The sequence below is a fragment of the Lonchura striata genome, chromosome 1A (genome assembly GCF_050655825.1).
Source record: "Lonchura striata isolate lonStrDom1 chromosome 1A, ASM5065582v1, whole genome shotgun sequence".
Lineage (NCBI taxonomy): Eukaryota > Metazoa > Chordata > Aves > Passeriformes > Estrildidae > Lonchura > Lonchura striata.
In genome coordinates, this window is record NC_140741.1 from 16,570,998 (window position 1) to 16,595,246 (window position 24,249).

Sequence of the window (24,249 nt, forward strand, 5' to 3'; positions counted from 1 at the left end):
CCCCCCGCGCCCATCTGTTCCCGGCGGCGCGGGCGCCGCTGCGCGGGGCGCGGGCGCGGCGGGAGGCGGAGGGCGAGGGCGGCGAGGATGGGCCCGCGCAGCGGCGGCCGCCCGCGGTAGGGGGGGCAGCGGCAGCAGCAGCGCCCCCGCCGGCCCTGAGCCGCCCCTGAGCCGCCCCGTGCGCGGGCGGCAGCGAGGGGGCAGCGCGGGGCCGCCGGGGGGCGGCCGCTGAGCGGCGTGGCGCCGGGGGGCGGGCGGAGCCGCAGCGCCGAGCGGCGGCGGCACACGCAGCCGCCCGCGGAGTGAGGGAGGCAGCGACCGAGCGGGCGGACGGCGGCCGCGGGAGATGTGCCCGGAGGAGGACGGCGGCTGCGGCGGCGGCGGCGGCGTAGCCGGCACCGGTGGCCCCGAGGCGGCGGCTGCGGTGGCGCTGGACGAGCTCCGCTCCTGGTGGGAAGTCCCGGCCATCGCTCACTTTTGCTCGCTCTTTCGCACCGCCTTCCGCTTGCCCGACTTCGAGATCGAGGTGAGAACCCCGCGGACGCCGCGCCGCGTCCCGCCGGACAGCCCGCGGGCCGTGTCCGTGCCGCCGCTCCCGCTGCGCGCCCGCTGCCCGGCGGATCCCGCACGCCTCTCCCGCTCCTCCGCATGTGCCGGGGGCACCCCCGGCCCCCGGCGAGCCGCTGCATTCCGCCGCGATGCAGCGCGGGGTGTTCGCTCCGCTTGCGGCGGACCCGGCAACTTCGCCGTCCCTGCCGGGCGCGCTCGCAAACTTTGGGCGCGCCTGTCCCGGGCGGCGGCGGGCAGGAGCCCCCCGGCTCCGGGCCCGGCGGGGCGCACGGCGGGGGCGCAGCGGGGCCGGCCCCGCCGGGCCGCATTGTTCCGCCGGGCCGGTGTCCGCACACAAAGGTGGCGGGGGGACGGACGCGGCACGGAGCCCGCGGTGGGTCCCCCGTTCCCAAAATGGTGGCGGCGAGAGGTGGGCCCGGCCCGGTAACCCTCCAGCTCCCCCGGGGGCACCAGCGGCTGCTGCTGGGGGCTTTGCCCGGCCCGCTCAGCTGTGCCCTTTTGGGCTCCTTTTGTTGCGGGTGGGGGTCCCCACCTGGCCGGTGCCGCCGCGGGGTGGGGGGCGCGGAGGGTCCTGCCGAGCCTTTCTTCCGCATCCCGGCGAGGCCGGAGGGCTCCGCGGGGCACCGCGCCGCTCATTGTGCGGCTCAGCGGAGCCGCCGGGGCATCGACGGTGCCTTCACCACCGCCCCTGTCCCCCGCGGAGGGAACGCTCTCGGCTTTCGTACCTTCTTACCCGTTTTCCCTCGAAACTTTCTTGTGTGGCTTGTTTGGGGTTTAGTTTGTTTGGGTTTTGGGGTTTTTTTACTTGTTTTTAATTCTTATTTTCATGTGCACCGCTAATGTCCCGTAAATATTTTGTGCGCCGGCTACAAATGTTACAAACAAAGTGTGTCCTGGTAGGAAATCTTTTGTGCTTGCTGTGAAAAGCTATTCTTGCCAGCGCGTTGGCAATAAACCGGGTGAATAACGTGGTGGCGTGTGTTTTTTAAAGACAGTAATTGCCTCGTGAATGCGAATTCCAAAGATGCTTAAAAGTTCAATGGGATGCGCGAAGCCCTAAAGAGCAAAACTCCTCGAGCAGGATGTGAATTTCTGAAGAGGGGGAATCCCTTATGCGGTACGAAATCTTGAAAGGGGATAAGATCTCTCAATGATGCAACTTCTTGCGAAAGAGAACTCCCCTCCCCCTCCTATTGATGCCAAACCATTAAAGGGGGAGGCTCTCCGGGCCCAGCAGCGTAAAGTCTTGAAGGAACCTGAATTTACAATGATAAAAGGGCCAAGGCACTAGCCTTTCACCTTTGGAGGCAATTAGCATCTGGCTTGCTTCACAAATGAAGTAAATGTGGGCTCCCCTTTGGTTCCCGGAGCACGCTTAGGCTGGGGGAGTTAACATCATCACTCCGAACAAATCAACTTGCTTTTCTGGGGGGGATGCCTGGGAGAAGGAGGAGTGCGGGCGCGTTGGTGTTGGGGGTGTTGCAGAGCAGAAGCAGCACACCGAAAACATCCTCAAAAAAACTCCGTGCACGTGGATGGCCCGCAGCCCTTGGCAGAAATGTGTTTTAAAGCATGGCATTTGTCCGAGGGTCGGTGGAAATTGCGGTTAAAATCGGGATGCTGTGAGAGGACGGATGCGGCTGTCAGAACTCTGCTCCTTTCAGGCACGTGGAGTAAATCTCCTTCGGCAGAGTGTGAGCAGCCCAGGACCACGAGCAGCTTCAAAAGTTGCTGTGCCTTGAAACTCAGCATCTCCTTACCTCTTGCCTGGTGTAGTTGTTCCAGTCTCAGGGATGGGTATCTGGGAACGGATCTTTGCACAAAGAGCTTGCTCAAATAGTTCATGTTTTGAAACCCATGGCCAGCAATGGGAGTTACGCTTTTTTTCTGAGAGCACTAGGCTGTGTGTTTTTAGTGTTTTTTTATTTGTGCTTTATTTAGCTGGATAAAGAAGATTTCTTCCACGGTTTTGGACCTAATAATACCACTGCCCTTTCTGGCCTGTCGTGGCTCTTCTAGGGGTTTGTGGAGATGCCAGGATTTAAAACACATAAAACCACAGCTAGCCATCAAAAAGTGAATCTGTGCTCACGTATGAATGACGTTTTCTTGCTTTAGCTTCGGTAATTGTGGAGAGGTGTGCTTGGGGCTGAACACCAACGGACTGGGGTATGCCCCTTCCCTCAAAAGTTACTGCCCCTCATGAGTAATCCGGGGGCGATTGCCCCAGTCCATTTGGACACAGAATAAAACGAGTGCTTTGAGTGAATCTGTGTATGCAGAAGGAAAAATGGAGATCTCAAGCTCAGAGGGTTCCAGCTGGAGGATGCTCATGCTCAAACCCCTTGAGCTTTACAGATAATGTTTGTCCAACTCTGCCCAGTATCTCTAAGGGATGGTCTTACACAGAATGCAGCTGTCTCGTCTTGGATTTTCTCTTCTTCCTCGGAGGTGTGAGCTCCTCTGAGCTTAAATTCTGGCTGGTGAGGCTTTTCTTGCTTTTTTTTGATATGAGTGCATCATCTCCAGAGGGGAGTTTGGTGCTAAACTCTTACAACATCTTACAAAAGGCAGAAGTTTTAAACAAGCCTTAGTTCTGCTTGAAACAAATATCTCCTGCTCTCACTCTCCCTCCAATTTCAGCAGGTGGGTCAGGTTAAGGTTTCACTGCTACCGTCCCTGCAGTCCTCAAACCAGACAAAACCCGGTCTTCCAATTTCTCGTGTTCTGCTGGTCATTTTTTAAAAAGCTCTTGGTATTTTTTGTTTTTCTTCCCCCCCATACCCCCCTGCCTCTTGTTCCCTGATATTTTTTTTTCTTCTGGTGGGTTTCTCCATAGGTAGCTGGAAGGTTCTGTAATGACAGGCCATCTGGACCTATCCCTCCTGTGCTGAGCAGATTTGCTGAGGGTATTTGAGAAGTTTGGGGCCTTTAGTAGCACAGAGAGGCAGAATGGAGCTCTTTTTTTTTTCACTTTTTAAATGCAAGTCTTTTTCCCTCTACTTATTGGCTCCAATGAAAGTGAAGCTTTCAGGCTTCCAGATGTGGGACTACCATCAGCAGCTGGATGGCAGAAACCTGGGAAGCAAATGTTTTAATTTTCTTTTTGCTGGACCTGTGCGTAGCCAGAGACTGCAGGGGAAGGGGTGTCCAAAAAGAAAGAGGCGCATCCATCAGGCTGGGCTCTGGGCATTGTTTGGGGAGGGGGTGGGCACAGCTGGCCCTCATGCTGGCTCTGGCAGATGCAGGCGCCTGGGCTCCTCTTTTTAAATCTCTGCTGCAGCATCACCCGGCAATGGACTCAGGAGGGGTTCAGCTACCGCCAGCAGGTCAAAAGTTCAGTGGGACAGAAGCGGGTGCTTTGGGATGTGTTCAGCTTCATGCTGTGTTTTTACATGGATCTGAGGATGGCAGAGAGCACTTCAGCCTTCTGGGGTGGGTTGGCTTTTTTTTTTTTTTTTTTTTCTTCCTCCCCTTTTAAATGGCTGCCTTGTCAGCCATCTGCTGTACAAAACTCGCGTGTCACTTCAAAAGTGGTCTTTTGGTTGCATTGGCTTGGTTGTCATGGCATATTTCTTGGTGGTTTGTAAAATCACAGAATGGGTAAGGTTGCAAGGGACCACACTGAGTCATCTGATCCAACCTCACTAATCCGCATCAGGGAGTTTGTCCTTAGCTACTCTAACAGCACTGCAGCAGGAGAAGGTGTGGCTCTGTGGGGCATGTCATTTTTTTTTGTTGTTGTCATTGCCTTGATGGACAGAAAGGATGTTTCCCACAGTCAAGTTAGTGCAGGTGACGATAGGTGGTGATTTATTTCCCTCTTCAAGACTGGACTGTAATGTGGGACACCTCTTGTGTCTAAGTATCTCCTGACCATGTGCCCTTCCCCTCTGCAACTGAAATGTTCTCCCAGCAGCTGTAGGGATTGTTTGTATCAAAAATATTGGGAGAATATTTAATGTTTTCAACCGTATTTCAGCACAGCTTGAAAAGACTGGACGGGAGCCAATGTGGTGTGGCCACCCAGCTCTTTGGCATGTGCTCTCAGGAGCTGTGGACTCCAACATTTAGGAACTTCTACCTGGGTAGGTCGAGGGGAGGTGACTTTCCAGAACGTGCTTGAAAATAGTCAAAACATTGTTGTTAACTTAGTTTATTTGGAAAAGGGGGAAAAGCCACATTACACAGGGAAAACATAAATCTTTTCCTGTGGTTTTTAAAAGCACCTTTGGGCAAATTGCCTTTGCTGTTAACTTCACTGCAGTTTTAAGATGCTTTCCCTTGCCTCTTGCCCCTTCCTAGCACTTCAGGCTCTGGCTCTGCCTTTAGGTGCATTCCTCCCACCCACAGGCAGGGACGGCACTGCTGCTCTTGCCTTTTTCCTTCTCTAGTGTGGTATCTCTGTGCAGGTCCTTGAACAGGCTCTTTCTGTCAAGAATATTATGTGGCTGTTAAAAGCCAGCGGCTGCTACTGCTCCCCCGGGTCTCCCAGGAGGAGGAAGAGTGTGGAGAGGGAGAGCTGGAGAAGGAGAGAGCAGAGAACAGGGTTTCTTCTATCTGTGCAAACCGGACACAGCTTTAAAAAAAAAAAAAAAAGTGTTAAACAGTGTGTTAGAATTTTAATACTTTGAAAAGAATTTTTCCTAGTGAGAGCAGGATGGCCAAATATGCTCTGACCTCCACTGTTGTATCATGTTAAGTCCTGCTGAAAATTCTCTGTGGATCCCCTTACTCTGCCCTTTGGGTGTGTCCCTTGTAATCCATGACACCAAAATGGCACAACCTTCCTGTTCTGTCAGTGGCTTGTATGGGGTTAATTACACAATCAGTAGGGTTTGGTACCCAGGTACAGCCTCCACCTCTCTGTAGCTATTCGGGTCTAGTGCTGCATTATTATTGGTATTACAGTAACATATACAATGTCTGCTGGTGTCTCATCTTGCTCAGTGATAGTTGAGCTGGCCAGGTGGTTTCTGATCAGAAGAATTTAAAATCAATGCAGCAAGAAGGTGCTGCAAGCTGATGAAAATGTTGGTGAATTCATGTAGGTCAGCTGTGTTCATTGATGTTAGTTCTGAGTTTAAATGCCTTTTCGGTAGAATAGTTCAGTCATTGGGATGTCCATCCCTCTTGCCATTTGCCTGATCACAGTAGGCAATGTTAAAGTGGAAGGGAGTGGGCAGTCACTGAAGGAACAGTGAACAATAGATCTGCTGACTAAACTTCCCTCTAATGTCAAGCACCTTGCTTTAATAAAAAAAAACACATTGTCTGAGGAAAGGCAGAGTAACTTGCAGTGTAGGGAAAGGTGCTGTACAGAGAGTAGATAGGGTTGAAAAAGATGGTGGAATTCACATATACTGAAAAGACAGTGTTGATCCTGTTGTGTGGAGAAACCCATTTATGGTCCACTGTGTGAATTTGGGTTATGCACTACAGTCACTCTGTGATGGCTCTGCTTCCCCTGGGCAGCATCATCTTCCTCAGAGTAGAGGGTGCAAGTTGGGTGTTCGTTGTTTAAAAAACCAAACAAAATCAAGGGCCACTATTGGTTTTATTCTTCTTTCTGTCTATCCCATTTGCTATTTGGTTGAGTTGCTGCAGTGCCCCATCCCTTTCCCCATATCTGTTTCAGCACCACTCCTTAGATTTCTGCTCTTGGCTTTTGCTGTCTTAGTTATTCTGTCCATAATGGAATCATTAACACTCTACATGTCAGTGCTGGGCTCTAGAGTTCATTGAGATTAATGGAGGGGGGAGGCAGAGAGATACTTCTCAGAGCTGTTGTTTCAAGTGGTCTGCAAATTGGAAAGCAGTTTCCATTTCAAATGCAAGTCACATCTTTCCCAACTGTAGATCTTAAACTTTTACACGAGTGTTTACGTTTTATATAATGGTATTCTAGTGTAATTGGATTAAAAAAAAATAAATAAAAAAAAAAAAACACACCAGAAACAAACCAGAAAAAAGTCCCAAAATAACAACCACAACATAAAAAGGAATAGGTAGTTCAGGAGGCTGATACATGAATTAAAACGTTATCTTAAGCCAGTGAAAAGACACAAGTAGTGACTGCACGAAGCCAAAGGGTGTCTGAACAATGGATAAGGAAGGTTATTTTGACAGCAACATTTTGAATGGATCTGAATTAGGTGACAGGGGAGTTGGGGAATGACTGTAGCAGTAGAAGGCAGAAGGGAAGGAGGAGCACGATAAGAATTTCAGAGATTTGATGTAGCACATGTAGCCTGATATTACAGGTTTTATATGGTGTTAGTATAGGCAATTCTTCTGTTGGCACAGCAGACACTGAAAATCATGCCTGGTGTTAGCTGAAGTGTTTGTGTACCCACAAGTTTAACAGTGTAAGCTGAGCTTATTTTAAGACCGATAAAAGATAAACAGCTGCGAGTCTTTCCCCACTAGAAAAAAAAAACATAATCGTTTGTGCAGGAACTTAAATATGACTTTGCAGATTGCTTTGTTTAAGAAGACCCAAGTACCACAAACAAACCTGTGCCAGTTCAATCAGCCGATTTAAACCTCTGCACAGCGCATCTAAATCGGGCCTTAAAAGTTTTTCCTTGTGGAATTTGCTCTAACCAAACCAGCTAAAAGTAACACCTTTAAAGTGTTGCAGCTTTATATGTAGACCTGCTTAACTTTGGTCTTTCTCTCCCAGCGCATAATGCCGGCAAAGCTGTGCCATTCTGCCCCTGGCATCTGTTAAGTGCCTGCATGAAGGGTGAAGAATTAACTTTTGTAATGGCAATGGATGCTTTCATAGACTTCTTTCAGGCAAAAATCTCCTCCAGAAGAGAGCTATGGGTAGAAATGACAACAGCCAAGGAGTTAAAATTCCTGAATTAAAAGTTTATCATGTAAACATTATTGTAGGTATGTATGAATTAAAAAAAAAAAAAATTCCCCCCCCTCCTCGTTACCAGAAGCAACAGCATCTGCTGTGGTGGTGGGAACAATGCAGCCTAGTGATTCCTCCTTCCTTACAGTAGAGAATCCTGTTAAACACACAAGGCTGTGCCTCAGAGTGTATCCTTTCAGCAGGCTTGTTCCTTTTAATGGGTGCCCATTCCTGGGGTCTCCATTGTTTCACCAACAATAGCACTAGGGGCAGCTGATTTGGTTGACAGAAAATGCGTTAATTTAACAGATCTATTCCCTTTAGCCGGTCTCCTTCCTATTGTGCCCCAGTTCTCCCCCAGTTCCTGGGGAGGAGGGTCTCAGAGCAGGGTCTGTTAGGTGGAAGGCTCCTGCAATTAGGAGGAGTTTGCAGCCTTTTGTGTGAGGAACAGAAAACAGCTGATGGGGAGAAGTGGTGAGAGTGCAGTTTGCTTACTGCCAGAACACTCATTTTCCTGCTTTTTGGGGAGGGCTTTACAGACTGCCTTTACAAGGGATGGGGGAATAACTCGACACTAGGCACTGATGGCAGTCAAGGTCTCTGCTTTGCTCAGAGGTGGTCTTGCAGCCCAATGTGGCAACACCTTTCAGTGCTGTCTCAACTTCTTGACAAACTCTTTATATACTATAAATGCTTAGATAAAACACCAGTTTTCCACTGAAAAAGCAAAACTGCTGGTATTATCCATGGTAGGATTGCTGAAAGCTGGCTGGGGAAGGCAGCATGTAAAGTTAACACCAAATTACTTGAAACATGAGGGGCATAATGTTCCTCAGGGACCCCTTCCCTGAGTTAGGCCACCAGTTTAGTGTGGTTTTTGGACTGGTCTGGTTTAAACAGTGCAAGCTCTTCACCCTTGGGTGCACTTACACAGGTTCATCTCTTCCCCTGTACTAACTCCTCTTGGTTCAGTACCAGAGGGAGGTGTCCCTGTTGGTTTTTACATCAGTGTGGTCAAGTGGACACATCCAGCCTGGTGGGAAGGAGGGTGCATGCACTGCTGAGGGGGCAGTGAAACATGAAACTCCTCTGCTCTTGGGGGCTGCCAGCTGCCAGTAAGATCTTGGCTGCCAGAAAGAAGATCTCGCTCCCTTTTCCAGCCTTTGCTTCAGCCACGTTCCTGACTCTGTGGTTTGCCCCTTTCCTGGCAGCATCCCAGCTGCTCGCTGGGTCCTGGCAGGGTTGTTGTGGGGGTTGTAGGTCTGTGGTGGGAGCAGGACCTCCTGCTTTTGGTGGTTGCAAGCTGCCAAGTCAATCCACTGTGGCTCTTGAAACTCTAGCTATAGCTTAGTTCTGGTTGCTGAGGTTGGTGATGTAAAAGGAGCTCTGGAGGGTCTTTTTCCTCCTCTTTGGTAAAGCCATTAATTCTCTGGCTCTTTCTCTCCAGCTAAGCCTGCTGTAAAGGGGCCAGAGCTTTGTATGGCGAAGGGTTGGAAGGCAGACCTCGTATTCTCCTTTCTGGTGAGCCCTGTATGTAGGGAGTTGTGTGGCAGAAAAAATATTTGTATATCCATAACACAAGGCAAAGAGGGTAGTGGTTGGAGGTTTTTTTGGGTTTTTTCTTTCTTGTTTTTTTTTTTACTGTTTGTTTGTTTTAGGAGGCAAAGGTGAGAGTTCACTTAAAGAGCTTGGCTCTTAATAGAGCTTGTCATTGTCGCTAATATAAAACAAATGATGAGCATGGGAGAGGAGTCAAAGGCTCCCTCTTCTGGTGTTCTGGGAAGGTTCAAATATTGGAAACTAAGCAAGGAAAAAGACCCCTTCCATGCTTTCTTGTGGTATTTTGTGACCTCACTTAGGCCTAACCCTTATTGGCCCACCACGTAAATCCCTCCATGTCCCCTAAATATGCAACCTTAACAGCTCTCTGTGGAAGTGAAATGCATTTTCAAATGCAAAATATGTTGCTCTTGTAAGTAAAAGTGAGTCCTGGTTTCAGAAGGGTTTCCAATCTGGGCATGGAAAATGGCAGCCCGGCACGTCCCTGCCTGTGATGTTTGTCAGTGCTTCCCTTTGCTTCTCCTCTTTACTGCACCCTCCTCTTGCAATGATAATGGCATGTCCCGTGCATTTCCCAGGTCACACGTGTGCACTGGCATGTAAACATGTTTAGGATGATTGGAGTGGCCAAGTATGCTGAGCACTCCCTCTAGGAAAGCTTGTCCAAGGCTCTGGCACTGCTGTTGCTGTAGGTTGAGTCAGTCCAGAATTCAAAGCTTATTAGTGATTGATTGATTGAGAAATGTGCACAAGAAGTAATAGTTCGTTGGGAATTTTAGCTGAATTTTCTAAAAATCATTATATAAAATGTAGTACCTCTGAAATTAGTAGGGTTTCGGAGCATTAGAGAAGGGACTTTTTTTCTTTCATATTTTTTTCTTCACTGGAGAGTTGGCCATCACGTGGCTTATTTTTCCCTGTGTTGTTATGTGAACTTGTGAGCAGTGTCTGGTGGAACCTGAGGACATCAATTCTCAACCTGCCTTCCACAGCAGCAGCTCCTGTCACTGTCACGGCTGGCAGTAAAACTGCTCACCTGGCTTAAAAACTTTTCTCTAAAGTGAGCTGTGCCTCACCAGAAGCAGTTCCCCTGGCCAGCTCCCTCCACAGCCCCACAAAAGGTTTGTACCAGCATGACTGCAGCAGTGGCATGGGAATGGAAACAGGCAGAGGGGAGGGGAAGGGCTTTTTATAGCTGACACTTCTGCTGAAAGAATCGCTTATCACACTGCAGCCCTGGGTAGCAGGTGGAGTGAGCCTGCACAGGTAACAAGAGGTCATGCAGCAATGAGGGCACCTGGGGAAGGAACCTTATCAGTAAGACCCTTCCTGAAAGGCTTTTGGGTTATATCAAGCCTTGCTGCATTTCTTTTTTCAAGTGAACATTCTGGTTAGAAAAGTTTCAATTTGGAGTTAGATGGTGAGCCTTTTAAATTGTTTATTCCGTAGTCAGTCCTGAACGTGCAGCTGAAATCAGTTAAACTTTGCTGTAGCTGAGAGTCTTGCACAAAACCAGAGCAGTACAAAATTCTTTTTGAGAAATTTGGGCTTTCTCTAAAAAAAAACCCAACAAAACAAAAAATTTCCCACAGAGAAAAAGGTTTCTCTGTGGCTCTCGTTGCCCAACAATGCAGATATCTATCCATCAGGATTTGTTTGCCTGTGCTGAAGAGGCTGGAGCAGCTTGCCTTGTCAGACAGGGCAGCCATGTAGAATAAACAGGGAATAGCAGTCTCCATTTCCTTTCTTTCAGCCTGATACAAGGTGCAGAGGCACTGAAGACTATTTTGCCCTTAAGATAATTGTGAGTTGGAGAGGATCAAAGGGCTTGAGGGGGCTTTTTTGGTTGAAAGGGGATTTTCTCCATGGACAGCTGCAGTAGTGCATTAGTAGTGCAATGGATTATCTTTCCATGATCTCTAGGATCTCAACGAGCTATCGAGGGGCCCCTCTGAAGGCTGCTGCTTGGGGGAGGCAGAGTGAAAGTCTCCTCTAGCAGGGAGACCTGTAATGCCTGGTAGCTCGGACCACTTGACTCCCCCTGCCCCAGCAGGGTGGGTGGTGCTGCATAGTCTTAGACTGCAGATAGTGCTGGGAGCATGAGGAAAGGGAGCCCTGCTCTCAGTCATGACTAACTGCAGCTGATGCCCTGCTTCCACCCTGCTCTCCACTGGAAGTGCTTATTAAGGAATGTGAGAAGTGAGCTGATTCCAGCTGCTGTGGCATCCCGTAAAGGGAAATGTGTAATTTGGCAGGGTGTTGCAAGTCCCTTGGTGGAATGAACTGCTCTCTGTAGTAAACATCTGACTTGCCAGATGTCCAGACTTTGTCATTTTGGGAAGTTTTGGATGATGGCTGATCTGCAAATAGCTGTGGCATTGAGAGGGTGTCCCTGCACATGCCTGGGTGGGTATCTGTATCCTTGTTCTGTGCTTTTCATTTGCTGCGGGGAGGCAATACATCTGGCCTGACTGTGGCAAGGGTGGCAAGAGGGGATGGGACAGTGCTTGGTGCTATCAGAGGTGGAGATCAGGTCATGCTGTGCCTCCTGACCCGGTTTCAGGGCCTGGGGATGAGTGGGCTGGAATGTGCAGGGCAGCAGAGCTGTCAAGGAATGCGGGTTCCCAGGTGGCCTGGTCCCCAGGTGGCCACTTCAGTGGCTTGTGCTTAAGTTTGGCTCAGATTGCATCTGTGCTGGGGCAGCCCTGCCCTGCCAGGTCCTCCTGTGCACACCTCCTCAAGTAGTGAGTGAGATGCCAGCAAGAGAGGGGTGACCACATTATCTTGTGGGGCTTTAAACTCACCCTCCAGCACTTTTAGAATTTTCTGCTAACTTTAGTGATGGAAGCTTTGTGGCTTTTTGGTCGGTTGGGGTTTTTTGGAACTAGTGAAACACAAGATGGGACGAACCCAGCTTTGGATTTCAGGGCTGAGTTTTTTTTTGGGACAGGCAGTTAGAAAGTCTTGTCTTTATTTGTAAGCAGAACTGGTTTCAGAATTTAAGGGCCGCCATATGATGTTGTGTTGTTTTTTCTTGGAGTAGCAACTACAGTTTATAATCATTGCCTAGTCCTTAGCCAGTTGGCAGGAAGACTGCTGTGGAGGGATTATTAGTGGATGCTTCACTGTGCTGTCCAAGCCTGCCTTTCTTGATCTAACCAGTTTCCTTCAGTTGGGAATGGCTGTAGTCAGCAGAGGGAAGAGAGGGAGATGTGTCTCTTCCCTCTCAGCAGCGCTGTTTCTTGTTCATGGGATATACTCGGGATAAGAAGGGTCAACAAAAAGTGTCAATACCTGAGCATTCTCATAGAAGCTGGCTGCTGGGGACTGCTTGCAATTTTTCTGCTTCCTCTTGTGATTCTCTCAGTATTTGTTTCTGGAGTGGTGACTTAAAACTAGTGCTGTTTGGTGTGAGCATCCTGGAGGCTCCTCCCTTTCCCTGGGAGAGGCACGGACAGAGTGGAAACATAATCAGGAAGATGATATGGAGCTCAGAAAGGCGAAGACACTCTGGCAGCTGTGGCAATTGAAGATGAGTTAGCGTTTAAACTGGCAGTGAGCACACGCACAAGTACAGAGGCAGCAGTGCAGGCTGGAGCTTGGGCAGCAACATCTGCCAGGCTCCTTGGATAGGGATGGTTTGGCTGTGCTGAACCACATCCTGCTGCAGCCCCTCTGATAAACCTGGGCTAGCTAACTAGAAGCTAGGATGTGTGCAGCTATGCACTAAGCAGCAGTGCTGTATTGGAGTAGCTGGTGCTGCTATTTGGGAAAGGGAGTTTGAGCTGGGGCAGTTTGTGAGGAAGGGGAGGTGTGTGTCAGGCTTGGGCTGGGCTGCACATCCCACCCTGCTTTGCTTAGGCTGAACAACAGTAACTGGAAGAGGACAGCTGAGCTAATGCTTAATAGGTGGAGGGATCGAAGACTCCACGCCAGGTCTTGGAAGTATGATCCTAACCCTTGCTTGTCTCCTGCTTTCCTCCCCCACTCCCAAAGCCCCTCTTGGGCTGTGAGGAAGTGTCCCAGTTCTTGCAGCTGTGTTAGTTGTAATGGGTCATTTAGTCCTGAAATCCCTGTTTAAAAGGGGCAAGTCCTTGCCTCGTGTGACAGCTGCCGCCCTGCGCTTTTCCCCAGGCTGGAAATAACTGTATATGACACAGGAACAGCGCGTGGCATGGGGGAGGGAGGAAGGTTTCTGGCTTCCTCTTAGCACTATAATGGCTTTGGTGTGTGCCACTTCTCCCATGTGGACCATAGCAGAGCCATGCCCCACATATTTAGCAGATCTCTCAGCTGGCAGTGCCCAGGCAATACCCTTAACAGCCTGGCACTCTCCAGGCTCTGTAGATTGGAGTCTTCCTGTGCATCTGGGAGCAGGACAGAAGGGTTTTGAGGAGGTGGTGGTGATGCAGGACACTTGCCTGGAGCATCAGGGAGCCTCGCTGTTGTGTGCAGAGGCAAAGAAAAGGAGAGGGAAGGTGGGAATGTTTCTGCTCCCTGCTCCCCTCTTCAAAATCTAAAGCCTTGAGCCCATGGAAACCTGGCCAGCTTTTCCTTCTAGCTGAAGGGCTGTCTCCTGATTGGAATGACAGCTTTGAACTGGAAGACATTATTTCATTAGCGTGCTAATCAGATACAGAGATTACCTGATTGGCTACTTAATAATTAAATGAAGTTGCCTGTAATTCTTTGAGCACACACAGAACTAATTAAATTAACCCTTCACTGCCCTGCATGCCTGGGATGCACTTGTGTGAAACGGAGAGGGCAGCTTCCCCAATGTGGGGACTGTGATCAGAAAGGGGGGGTGGTCATGAAGTGGGCACTGCAGGACTGCCAGAGTGGTCTTATCAGGAGCCTGGAGAGGAGAAGCCGATGCACTCTTGTACCCTTTCACTTTAATTTGGCACACCTGGTATGTGATCAGTGTGTCTGGCAATGGGCTACCTGTGTCCAAATAGCCAAAAGAATGCACTGGGCTCATGGAGTTGATGCCAAGGCTTGTGCAGTAACCCATCCCACCGCTTAGGATCACCTGGTGGAAAGCAGAGAGAAGGAGAACCTGCACTTGACAGTTCTTGAGGATAGACAAACAGAGACCAGAAGATGTTCTCCTGTACTTTTGAAGCATTATTCTTCTCTGTCCTCACTGGCATGCAGGGACAAGATTCTTTCCCTGCATTTGGCAGGATTCCACCAATTCAGCTTCTTGTTGACCACCTATTTCTCTCTACTCCTGCAGTGTCTGCTCCAGGATCTGCACTTTGCACATAGCCACAAGGGTGTATTTCCAACAGTTTGAGGAGGACGCAGAAATCGTGTCAGTGCCATAACTTTCTTTTATTATAGATTGAAAAAAAAAAAAAAGTGAAAAGAGTAATAAACAGAAAATTTCCTTGTGTTCTCTAGCCCCCGTGCTATGCCCAAGCTTTCAGCGTCTGTAATGCTAGAGGTGTGGCAGTTTGAAATTTATAGTGAAAGGCTGATTTTTATAACGTGTGAGAGAATTGTTACTGTGTTGAAGACACTCTGTGTTTGATCATTTCATTGCTAGGGTGAAGAGTTAGCATCTATAATTTTTTTGTATCCATTTTTAGTGCTAAGCACTGGGTTGAGGCAACAGAAAAGCTACCTTATAATAATCCAACTCTCTTCCCTTGCTGCTGCCACTGTCTCCTTCTAGACTTTGCCCATACATGTTAAAATGAAACTGTCAAATTAAGCACATTTCACTGTCATCCAGAGCTAAACTTGGCAGAGAAGAGCCCTTGGACCTTCTGGCCTAAGTTAACCACGGCTGGCTTCAGCTACCCCAGTAAGGAATTGCTGTGGCATGCAGAACAGCCTTCCCCTTCCCCGTGGTCCATGTTGCTGACTCTGTCCTCTTTTTCCCTGAAGACTGGTTGTAGCAGCAGTGTCCTTGGAACCAGCAGAGGGATAAATATCTTGAGCCACTGCTTTGTCTTTAAAATCTGGCTTCCACATGACAGGCAGCCCAAAATGCTTTCCAAAACAGGTCAGGAGACAGAAGAAAACCGGGAGGATGGGAAACAAAAGGGCAGTTTTCAGGGTAATTAGATGGTTTCAGTGCTCCTCCTGGCAGGGAACAATCGCTGGTGAGATATGACCCCCTGTGCTGACTCTCTACAGATGTGGGTATGCTGGCAGGGTTTGAAGGAAGAGCAGAGAGAACAGCTAGCGAGTTTTGGGATGTCCTTGTGTCCCTACTGATCTGTGAGATTTAGCATCTCCACTTCCAAGCCCTTGGATCTGCTCTCCTCACAAGCCAACCTTTGCTATCCATCCTACACTCCCTTCTGCCTTCCTGGGTTAGACCCAGGTCTGTGATTCCCACCTGGGACTCCCAGCCAAGGTCTCTTGGGAAGGTGCTTGCCCCCATTTTATGAGCCGTGGGTCTTCTTAAAAGCGTGGGTTTGGAGGAGGCAGGGAAAGTGGGTACAGTGCATGCAAGGTCGAGCTGGAGCCCAGATACAGCTAGGCTTTAGTGTTGTTAATATTTGATGATGTCTGTTGTAAAAGGGCAGTAAGTAAGGGCTGGCAGATCTGTGCCTGGGCTGTTGCTGCAGTAGGAAGCTGTTCTCAGAGATTTCTGAAACAAAGGATATTCCAGTGTGGGTGGAAGTGGCCATTTAAACACATCTGACCATATTAGACGCTCCCTTCGAGCAATTTTACTATCAGAGCTTGTGGGACTCTCCTGTGGGCAAAATCCTGCTCCATCAGACAGAGCCTGAATGCTGGAGATTGGGTTTGCGGATGGAGTTCAGGGAGGCTTTTTACCTCTTGTATCCTCCTCTTTGTTTTTGTTTATGGGTTTACAAAGTCAGATTAGCATTTCAATGTTGGAGGCAAAGCCCTTGGGCAGTGGTGGAAGGCAGCCTGGTTCAGCAGGTTTGGGATTACTTCTCCTTTCCCAGCAGCGGTGAGGAGCAAAGCCCGAGGCTTCTCCCTGTTGGGAACGCACCCAAGCTGCAGCTACCCCTGCAGCGTGTCTGAAGGTAGATGGGCAGTGTCACCGGGAAGGGTAATTAGCCTTCTTTTCAGCAAGGATAATTGTTTTATTATTTTAAATAGTAGCACAAGTTCTGGGTGAATAAAACAAATAACCCCCTAAGAGCTCTCAATCCAGAAGTTGTTCACTTTTTCTGGTTGTAACTGCTGGTCTAATAGGTGTTGACTGTCCACAAGCTTGGCTTTGCTGTAATCCTGGGCATCTCAGAATCAAAAGTCCTATAACTTTAGTAAAACAGTGTATTGAATAAAAGAGAAGTCCTTGCCCCTTTTGTCTCCCTGTCAGGCATAATGCTGTACTCAGTCACACTGATGCAAATTTAAGACAGGTCAGCGGGTTCAAGTCAATGTACTCTAGATTCGTGCTTTAATTGCTGAAGGTAGTGTTTCTTCCGAAACCAAAACTTTCTCCCTGGGCTATTCTGTGTTTGTTCACCAGAGCTGGCTGCTGCTCCATGCAGTACCCAATTCATATGCTGAGAATGCAGTGTGTGGGAGCAGGCTCAGGTGTTCCTGCAATGCAAGACTCTTGCATGTGGTTGAGCTTGCAAACTTGCATTCACACAAGCAGCTTAAAGAAGAGGTATCTTAAGCATCAGAATTTATTTGTGTTTCTTGCTTCTTTATTCTGAAGAAAATGTGACGATCTTTTTTAGATGTTCTCCCAGTTTGGTTAAATTGTTCATATGGCTTTTCTCCCCATGTGCAGAGATGGCACTGTATTCTTGGAAGACTCTAAAAAAAAATCTTCTCAGCTTGTAGCTATTAACAAAAAAAGGAGCTGAGTCTGTTTAAAAAAAAAATTAGATTTGTTCCACCTGCTCAGGTGCCTCAAGTCAAGTTCTGATTTCTTTTGTTCTAATATATTTTATAACCACCAGTACTTTGTGCTGCCTCACTTACACATACTAGGACGCTGTGCACACCTTCATTCCTCACTCCCCTGCACATTATTGTTTGTCTGCTGTCTGGGAAAGAAGTCGTTCAGGGTGCCAATATGTTAAGCTGTTGAGAGAATGGGGAGAGATGAGATGAGATGAAGGTATTGTTATGCTGGAAGGTGTTAATTGGTGCTATCAGCCACTTGTTTGATTTCTAGACCATTACAGCAGTCCTTGAAGTTGTGCCTGAGCCAAGCAAATGGCAGGGGCTCTGCAAGGCCCCCATCTTGTCTTTTTTTTTGAGTGCTTATTTCACCACTGCCACTCACAAAAATTAGCAGGGCTCTCTCCACACGCTTGAGGAGAGAGGATTTGTCTGGGTGTTGAGGAGCTGGCTGGGTGTACTGCACAGAATTTATCATGTTGCTTGTGAGACCTGACCTGGCACAGTGGCTTGGCAGGGGATGGAGAGGAGATGCTGAATGGTGTGGGGATATTTCCCTAGAAACAGAGGAACTCATGTACTTAGGTGATGTTTTCTTCTGCGATGTTTCCTGCTTTAGAGGCAGACATTAGATACTATTTAGAGCAGAGTCCTCCTGTAGGGCCAATACCCAGCTGCCAAATAGAACCTGTTATTTGTAGTCCAGGATTTCTGCCTGCAGAGAGGACAAGTGGGAGTCTCCATTGCTTCCCCTGTAGCAGGGACAAGATCTGCAGCGGAAGAGTGGCTGGCTCCTCTGCAGCCAGGGGAGAAATCCTCTGGCTGCTCTTTCTCCTATGGTTGGGAAGTAAGGAACCATCCTGATTTATTTTTCTGCTCTTTTCCTGGCTGCAATAAGAAGTGGGATGGGGATTAGCACCTGTAGAAGCTTGGAGACAAGGGTACATTAATGCCTCACTCTTCCATCCAAAAGGTGTGTTGAACATTACTCAGGCATAACTTTGGGCAGACTTCTTGGCATACAGAGGCACACGAATCCAGCCCTGGGTGCCTGCTCCTGACAATCCTTTGGTCATGATGGGTGGAGTATTGCCACCCCAGTGTCCCTCCCTGGTGTCATGGCTTTGCTTGCTGCTTTTCCTGAATGTTCATGCTGTGCACCTGGTTTTGCTCTATGTCATATGTGAAGAATTGAGTGAGAGAAGGCAGCTGAACAGAGAAGTGATGCTAAATGTGAAATAGAGATTTTCGGAGTTCACTTGAGCTAACAGAATGAATGGAGGCTGAGAGTTTGAAGGTGTAAATGACCAGTGAGCACCATTATGAAAGTCAGCCAAGACTTGATTTCAGAAAAGACTGATCAGGAAACCCCAATATAGAATCACAAAAATGTACAGTCAGAGTGAACCTCTGGAAGTCTCTTACCCAACCCTTTGTTGGATTCAGGCTGTCACCAACAGTAGGTCAGGTTAACCATGGTCTGAAGAGTGCATAATTTCTCTGTTCTTTTCTGTTCTCTGAATGCTTTTCTCTTTTCCTTTTCCCATTCCCCCAAAAGAGAGCAGAATTGTGAAAGGAGTTGAGAGATTATTTAGCAATGCATGGTCTAAAACTGCTGAAATTCAGCTTGGGCAAAAGGGGAGCTTTTAGTTCTGAATCAGGGATACATCTTTTGCTATTGTTTTTTTGAAACTATTTGAACTGTGACTGACAATAAGTCAGGGTTGGAAACTGAGGTTCTTTTTTTCATTCTGTAGGGAATAGTTTGCCTTTGAGGGATGGTTGTTGCTTGGGCAGGAATACCTTACTTCAGGAGTCATTATGCAGGCACTCCAAATGGGATCTGTGGGTAAGCACCACACAAAATAGCAGCTGTTGCCTTGAGAGAAATGCCTTAGGCCAGACAGGAAGATTTTTATTTGTTTTATTGTTGAGAACAGATAGCCAAGGGTTCTGGCCTTTAGTCTTTTAATACATAGTTTGTTTTCATCCACTCCTACATGCCTGAAATCTGTGTGATTTTTCTAGTCTCTAAATCCCCATCAGCACCTCCACAGGTGTTCCAGTGCAACTCTTTCTGGGGCTACATTGAAACAGGTCAGGCAGCTGGTCTGGACAGTGGATAAAAAAAAACTAAAACACCTCAACTCCCATTTCCTCCAGTTATTTTTTGCCTGGATTAGTTTCATGAGCTGGCTTATGGAGTGGTCTGGCAAATAGTTGTGCCAGCCATACCGTGGTAAGGAGTTTGGATAAGCAGTGGGGATGAGCAAAGGGGCAAGAATAATTTAGTGTTTGGAGTGGACTGTTGTGTCAGACTGATCATGCAGGCATTTATCACTGTCAGTGGAAAGAAATTGAACTTGGAGAGATGAGAGGAGTCTATTTTAGAATGACATGAATCACTCTGGAGGTGTTCCCCTCTTTTCTCCATGGATGGTGATGGGGAACTGAGTGTACCAGCTCTGACAAGACATCAAACTTAAACCGCACTTTTTGACTCTTATATTTTAATAATGAAAGTATTGTCATACCTGATTATTGGTCATAATGCTTCACCTTCAGTGCTGTTGTAAATACAGTGAATGTCACCAGCTGGAAGCAGAATCCCAGACTTCCTAGCAGGGCAGTTGTGAGCAATAGTGATGCCATGAAAATCCAGCTGCTAACCATATAAGTGGTTGAAGAGCTTTGGTGGGGGGGGGAGGGGGGAAGCACTTTTAACCACTGCCATTGCCTTACCTTTGGGTAAAGCTGCCAGAAAATGGTGATGTTTTCCTGCACACTTTTCATCATTTCTGTCCTGGCAGTGCTGCATTCAAAGACCAGTGTTGCCTGCTAATGTAATTTGTATTTGAGCTCAAGTGGTGGTGATGGCAGAGAATGTGCCTGCTTCAAATCACCACTGTGACATGATAGTGAGGGGCTTGTGTTTTTTTATGTTGAAACCGATGCTAAATGATTACAAATTCAGTTACTTGATAGGAAGCACTGCAAGCTTTCATTCAGTGCCTTGTACCTGTGGATGATGATTGGTTTTAATTACAGGGTGCTTTACATTATGCTTTTTCCACGGGCTTACTCTCTGGTGTATGGTAGGTGGTGCTGAGAGTACAAACCAAGGCTGTGCACTGAAGGAAGCTGTTGGCTGTGTGGTTCTCACCTTGTTTGCTAAAGGAGCTTGGAAGTGGGCAGGATATGAGACATGGAAGCTGCCACAGAAAAAGAAAGGATGTCTGTTGGTTGCATGAGTGTGTAGTGCTTTATCTGTCTAGCCAGAGGCAAGGCAGATGTGAGGTCCAGAGCTTTCCCCTATTCTACCCTAAGAGATGACAGCTCCTTTTCATCCACCAGTTCAATTTTGTGGGGCTGTGCTTGTGCAGGGAGGAGAGGGAATGATCCATGTTTCAGAAGCTAAATTTTGGAGGGATTTTGGTTTGTTTTTCTTTTTTAACTGAAATTACTTTGGTTGTCTGGCTTACAATAAAGCCCTAAAATGAGTGGAATAGGAATAGAGGAATAAGGATAGGTTTTTCCAACTGAAACACACTGAAGTTGTGTTTTCTGTTTGAGCACTCATTTTTGCAGACTTATGACTCTGGGTGAGTTGCTTAGGCCTCATTTCTCACAAGAAATCTCATTTACCTGGTTGGGTAGTAGCGCTCTCCCCCTGAGCAGCTCAGGAGATGTGTCTTTCTTCAGCTCTAGAAACAAAATGCTTCACAACCGATTGTGGAAGCTGGGAAAGAGCTTAGGTGAAGTCAAGGGTGACTAGCACAAGTTACTGCATCAGCTGAAGCACAGAGGGCAAAGCCTCCTTTGCCCACCATTTGTGCTCCAGAGCTCCAGCCTGGGCCCTGGCTCCTTCCATGTGTCTCCATTCCCTGCAGCTGGTCATCCAGATGATCCAGGGACATGTTTTTCATTCGCTGAATTAGCCAGCTGAGGAGCAGCCGTGGGTATTGGCCAGTACAGGGACCCAAAACAGGGAGATTGTGTTAAAAACGGTGGAGTTGAATTTGTGTCAGTACTGCTCTGGCATTTCTGGTTCAACCTGAAGCATCCTAACTGTATGGCCAAACTTCAGCTTTAGAATGTGCTGAAGCTGAGATTGGGAACAGTGCTGCAGGGAAGAGCCAGCCTGTGTCACAGGTTCTCTGGGTGGCCTCGGATAAGGCACCACACTCCTCCATGCTTTCCCTGCCTCTGGGGTGTATTGCTGCCTACCCACCTTCTCCCAGCCCTGGGAAAATAACAATTAAGTCTCTGTTGTGTTTTAAATGCTGCCATAAAAATGCCAGGGATGGGGCTTGTGGGATTCTTTTTGGGGGTGGGGGGGACAATCTCAAATAGAGGTGCATCTCTTAAATAGAGAGGTGAGTTTTTGATGGTGTTGATCAATTTTTTCCCCACCAGTTTCTCATTTCTCAAATCAGATTAAAAATCATTAACTTGTAATAGATTGAGAAAAAAGTTAATGCTTATTGGATTGAGATGCAGTGTGGAAGCCACCACAGGAAAAGGTCTGTGAAGCGATTAATAGCTTATTTGGTGGCCAGGGGAGGAAGGAATGTAGCAAATTAGGCATAGGGATACATAAAGAATAAGAAGGATAAAAATCAATATTGAACAGCTGTCTTTACTTCCTAGTCTCACACTCCCATGTACTGAATGAAGCGTAATGGAGATGTGATTACTCATTTTATTACTATTGTAAAGGGTTTGAATAATGGGACAGACCTCAGGTTGGTTTTACAGTCCTGAATGTAGCATTTCCCCCTTCACACGCTGTCACCTGAACCGTGGCAGAGTCAGGAGCCTGCACAGAATACATGAAAGAAGTAATAATAAGTGAGGCTGTGCAGCAATGTAAAACCTGAAATAACGATGAGTGAAGAGTGGAATAAAGCTTTGCTTGTCCTCATTTGGGGGAGAACAGGAAGGAACAGGGGAAAAAATGAGTACCAAAGCTACTGGAATTGAAGGAGCAGAGAATGAAGGGAATTGCCTGGATCAGCAATATGAAGAGTGCCTTACTGGTTGTTGGTTTGAAGTGTCCTGGTATCGTATGGCTTTCTGACTGCGTGATTACTAGTAGACTCAAAATTGTAGGATATGTAGCTCAGATTCAGAAGACAGATGATTTTTCTGATATGCATCTGTAAGACCTAACTTTTTCTTTTTAATAACCTAACTGTTGTAGTCTCAACAGATCCATGATTGCAAAAATGCAAATTTCTGTATGTCTGATGAGGTCGGCTGTATGGCGTGGATGTTGTCAACAAGCTGGCTGGTGCTGCTGCTGCCCCAGTCTCTTCAGGCATAATAGAATCTGGGAACAATTAAGAGGCAGTGTAATCAGTTCCTGGGGGCAGGAACATACTCTCTTGCTTTTCAGCATTCCCTTGGCTGACTCATGAACTCTGTTGATTGACTTGGGAAGCAAATGAATCCAGCTCTCCTCCACAAGGAAGAGTTACCGAGGCAAGGTGGTGAGAGGAATACATCAGATCTCAGGCAGCTTCTGCCCTCTGTGCTGTGAAATGTGTGGAATTTACAATGGTTACTTAGCTGTTAAGCAAGTGGGATTTTTTTTTTTTACTTTGTTTTTGCTCTTAAGCCCTGTTCATCCTTTAAACTAAGGAGGACAACAAGCTATAGCTGGGAAATGCTCACACATAAGCACAGAGGAGAGTCTTGGCAGCTTGCTAGAAAACAAACTGTAACTAACTATAATTGTCCAAAAATATATGCAGCCATAAGATTGGCAAGGGCTTTGGTAAATGAAGGAAGTGGTGTGTTTGGATTCCCATCTCCTTGGGCTCTCCTCTGTTATTCATCTGTTTCCCAGCTGGCAGCTGAGAATTTTAGGGTGCAGGTACACATCTCTAATGCACTCTGTTTCCACGTTTCCTTCCTCCCAGGAGTCCTAAGTATCTGTGGCTGGTTGGTGAGTGCAGCCAGGCAGGATCCCTGGGAACCAAGAGGGATCCTGGTCTGGCAGGTGTGGTGCAGAAGGGTGAGGTGACGTGCCACAAGCCTGCTGCGTGACCGTGGGCAATCTGCAACACAGACCAGATCCTCCCTCTTCCAGCCCTACATGTGGGGAACACAAGAGTGCTTAAAGCACGAGAGCACTCAAAACGTTTCTTTTTTCCCTTTAGCATTACTTAGTTCTTTTGCCAAACGGTCTTTTCTTTTTTCTTTTGATTTTAACTACTCTGTTTTGATGGTGGTGTGCATTAGGTAGTTACTCATCTCCCAGGCACATGGGAATAAAAGCCTGCAATACACCAAAGCGTGTGCAAGGAAGGGATGGGCTGCACGAGCAGGATTTGCTCCTAACCAAGTTTGTTTTATGGTCTCTTGCATTCTAGGATGAGAAAAAGGCCAGTGGTAAAAAATACTCCCAGAAGCTGAGTGTACTGGTGACAGGAGAAGCCACTGAGGGAAGGAGAGGAGACAAGCCCATGGAAAATAACCTCCTGCTCCCTCAAAGATGCGTGCAGAATGATAGCAGGGTGGGTGTGGGGGCATGTAAGCGAGTAACATCCCAGAAGCTGGAAGAATAAAATGAAAAGGCAGCAGGATCAGCCCGCAGATGAAAGGCAGCTCCTTTAACATTTGCTCCCGGACTCCGGCAACTCTCAGCAGTTGGCTGGAGACTAAGCTGGACGGTCCTGTGGAGCTCCAACAAAGGGACGAAACAAACCCCCGTCCCCCGGGGCCCCCCTCCCCGACAACGCGTGAAACAACTTGATAAATGATTGCTCTGTCAGGGGACGAGGGGATGGAGACGTCTGGGAGTGCAGGGGGAATGTATCTAATTCAGGCATCAGGGGTGGGAGAGGGGAGCAGGCCAAGGGGCAGTGGGATGGGAGTGTGAGGGTCCCCTGCCTTGGCAGCAAAATTAATAAATCCGGCAGAGTGGGAAGGGCTGAGGGCTCTCTGGAGAGGTTTCTGGGGAGCAGGCTGTCGGGGCTTGGGGGGCTCGGGTGAGTCCCCCCGGCTGTGCCCTGCCTCCAGCCCCCATGCTCGCATTACCTCATTTACTGGGGATGGCAGGAAATCCAAACCTCCCCCCGCCGCTCCCAGCCCAGCCCAGCCCTGGCTGCTGATAGCATTGAAAGCTGCAGAAACAGGAGCCCATGCCCTGGCTCTATTCAAGGGAACATTAATTACCCTAAAACAAAAACAAGAGGAGTTCACAGCTGGGGCCCAACACTTCAGATTCCCCCTCCCTCTGTCCCTCCCTCTCTCCTTCCCTGCTGCTCCTCCAGTTTGTGCACACTAGCTATTTATACAGTCTCCCCCCTAAAGGACTGACACTGGGCCTGAGCACCCTTGGTGTTCACAAACTGCCAGTGGGGTTTGTAGGGACTGTGCAGGCATCTTGC

At 48.1% G+C, this 24,249-nt stretch overlaps 1 protein-coding gene across 4 annotated transcripts in view; it reads left to right on the forward strand.

The window, feature by feature from the left end:
- The first annotated feature begins 253 nt into the window (after nucleotides 1-253).
- Nucleotides 254-24,249, forward strand: part of CECR2 (CECR2 histone acetyl-lysine reader) — a 99,562-nt gene continuing 75,566 nt past the window's right edge. For 3 of the 4 annotated variants that reach the window (XM_085570007.1, XM_085570009.1, XM_085570008.1), the window contains exon 1: nucleotides 472-526. Coding sequence is in view for 1 of the 4 variants with exons in the window: in XM_085570010.1 (XP_085426136.1) it covers nucleotides 347-526 (180 nt within the window). In the remaining 3 variants the exon portion in view is untranslated. Of the gene's footprint in view, nucleotides 527-24,249 lie in introns of all 4 variants that reach the window. The other variant, XM_085570010.1, reaches the window with a different exon arrangement.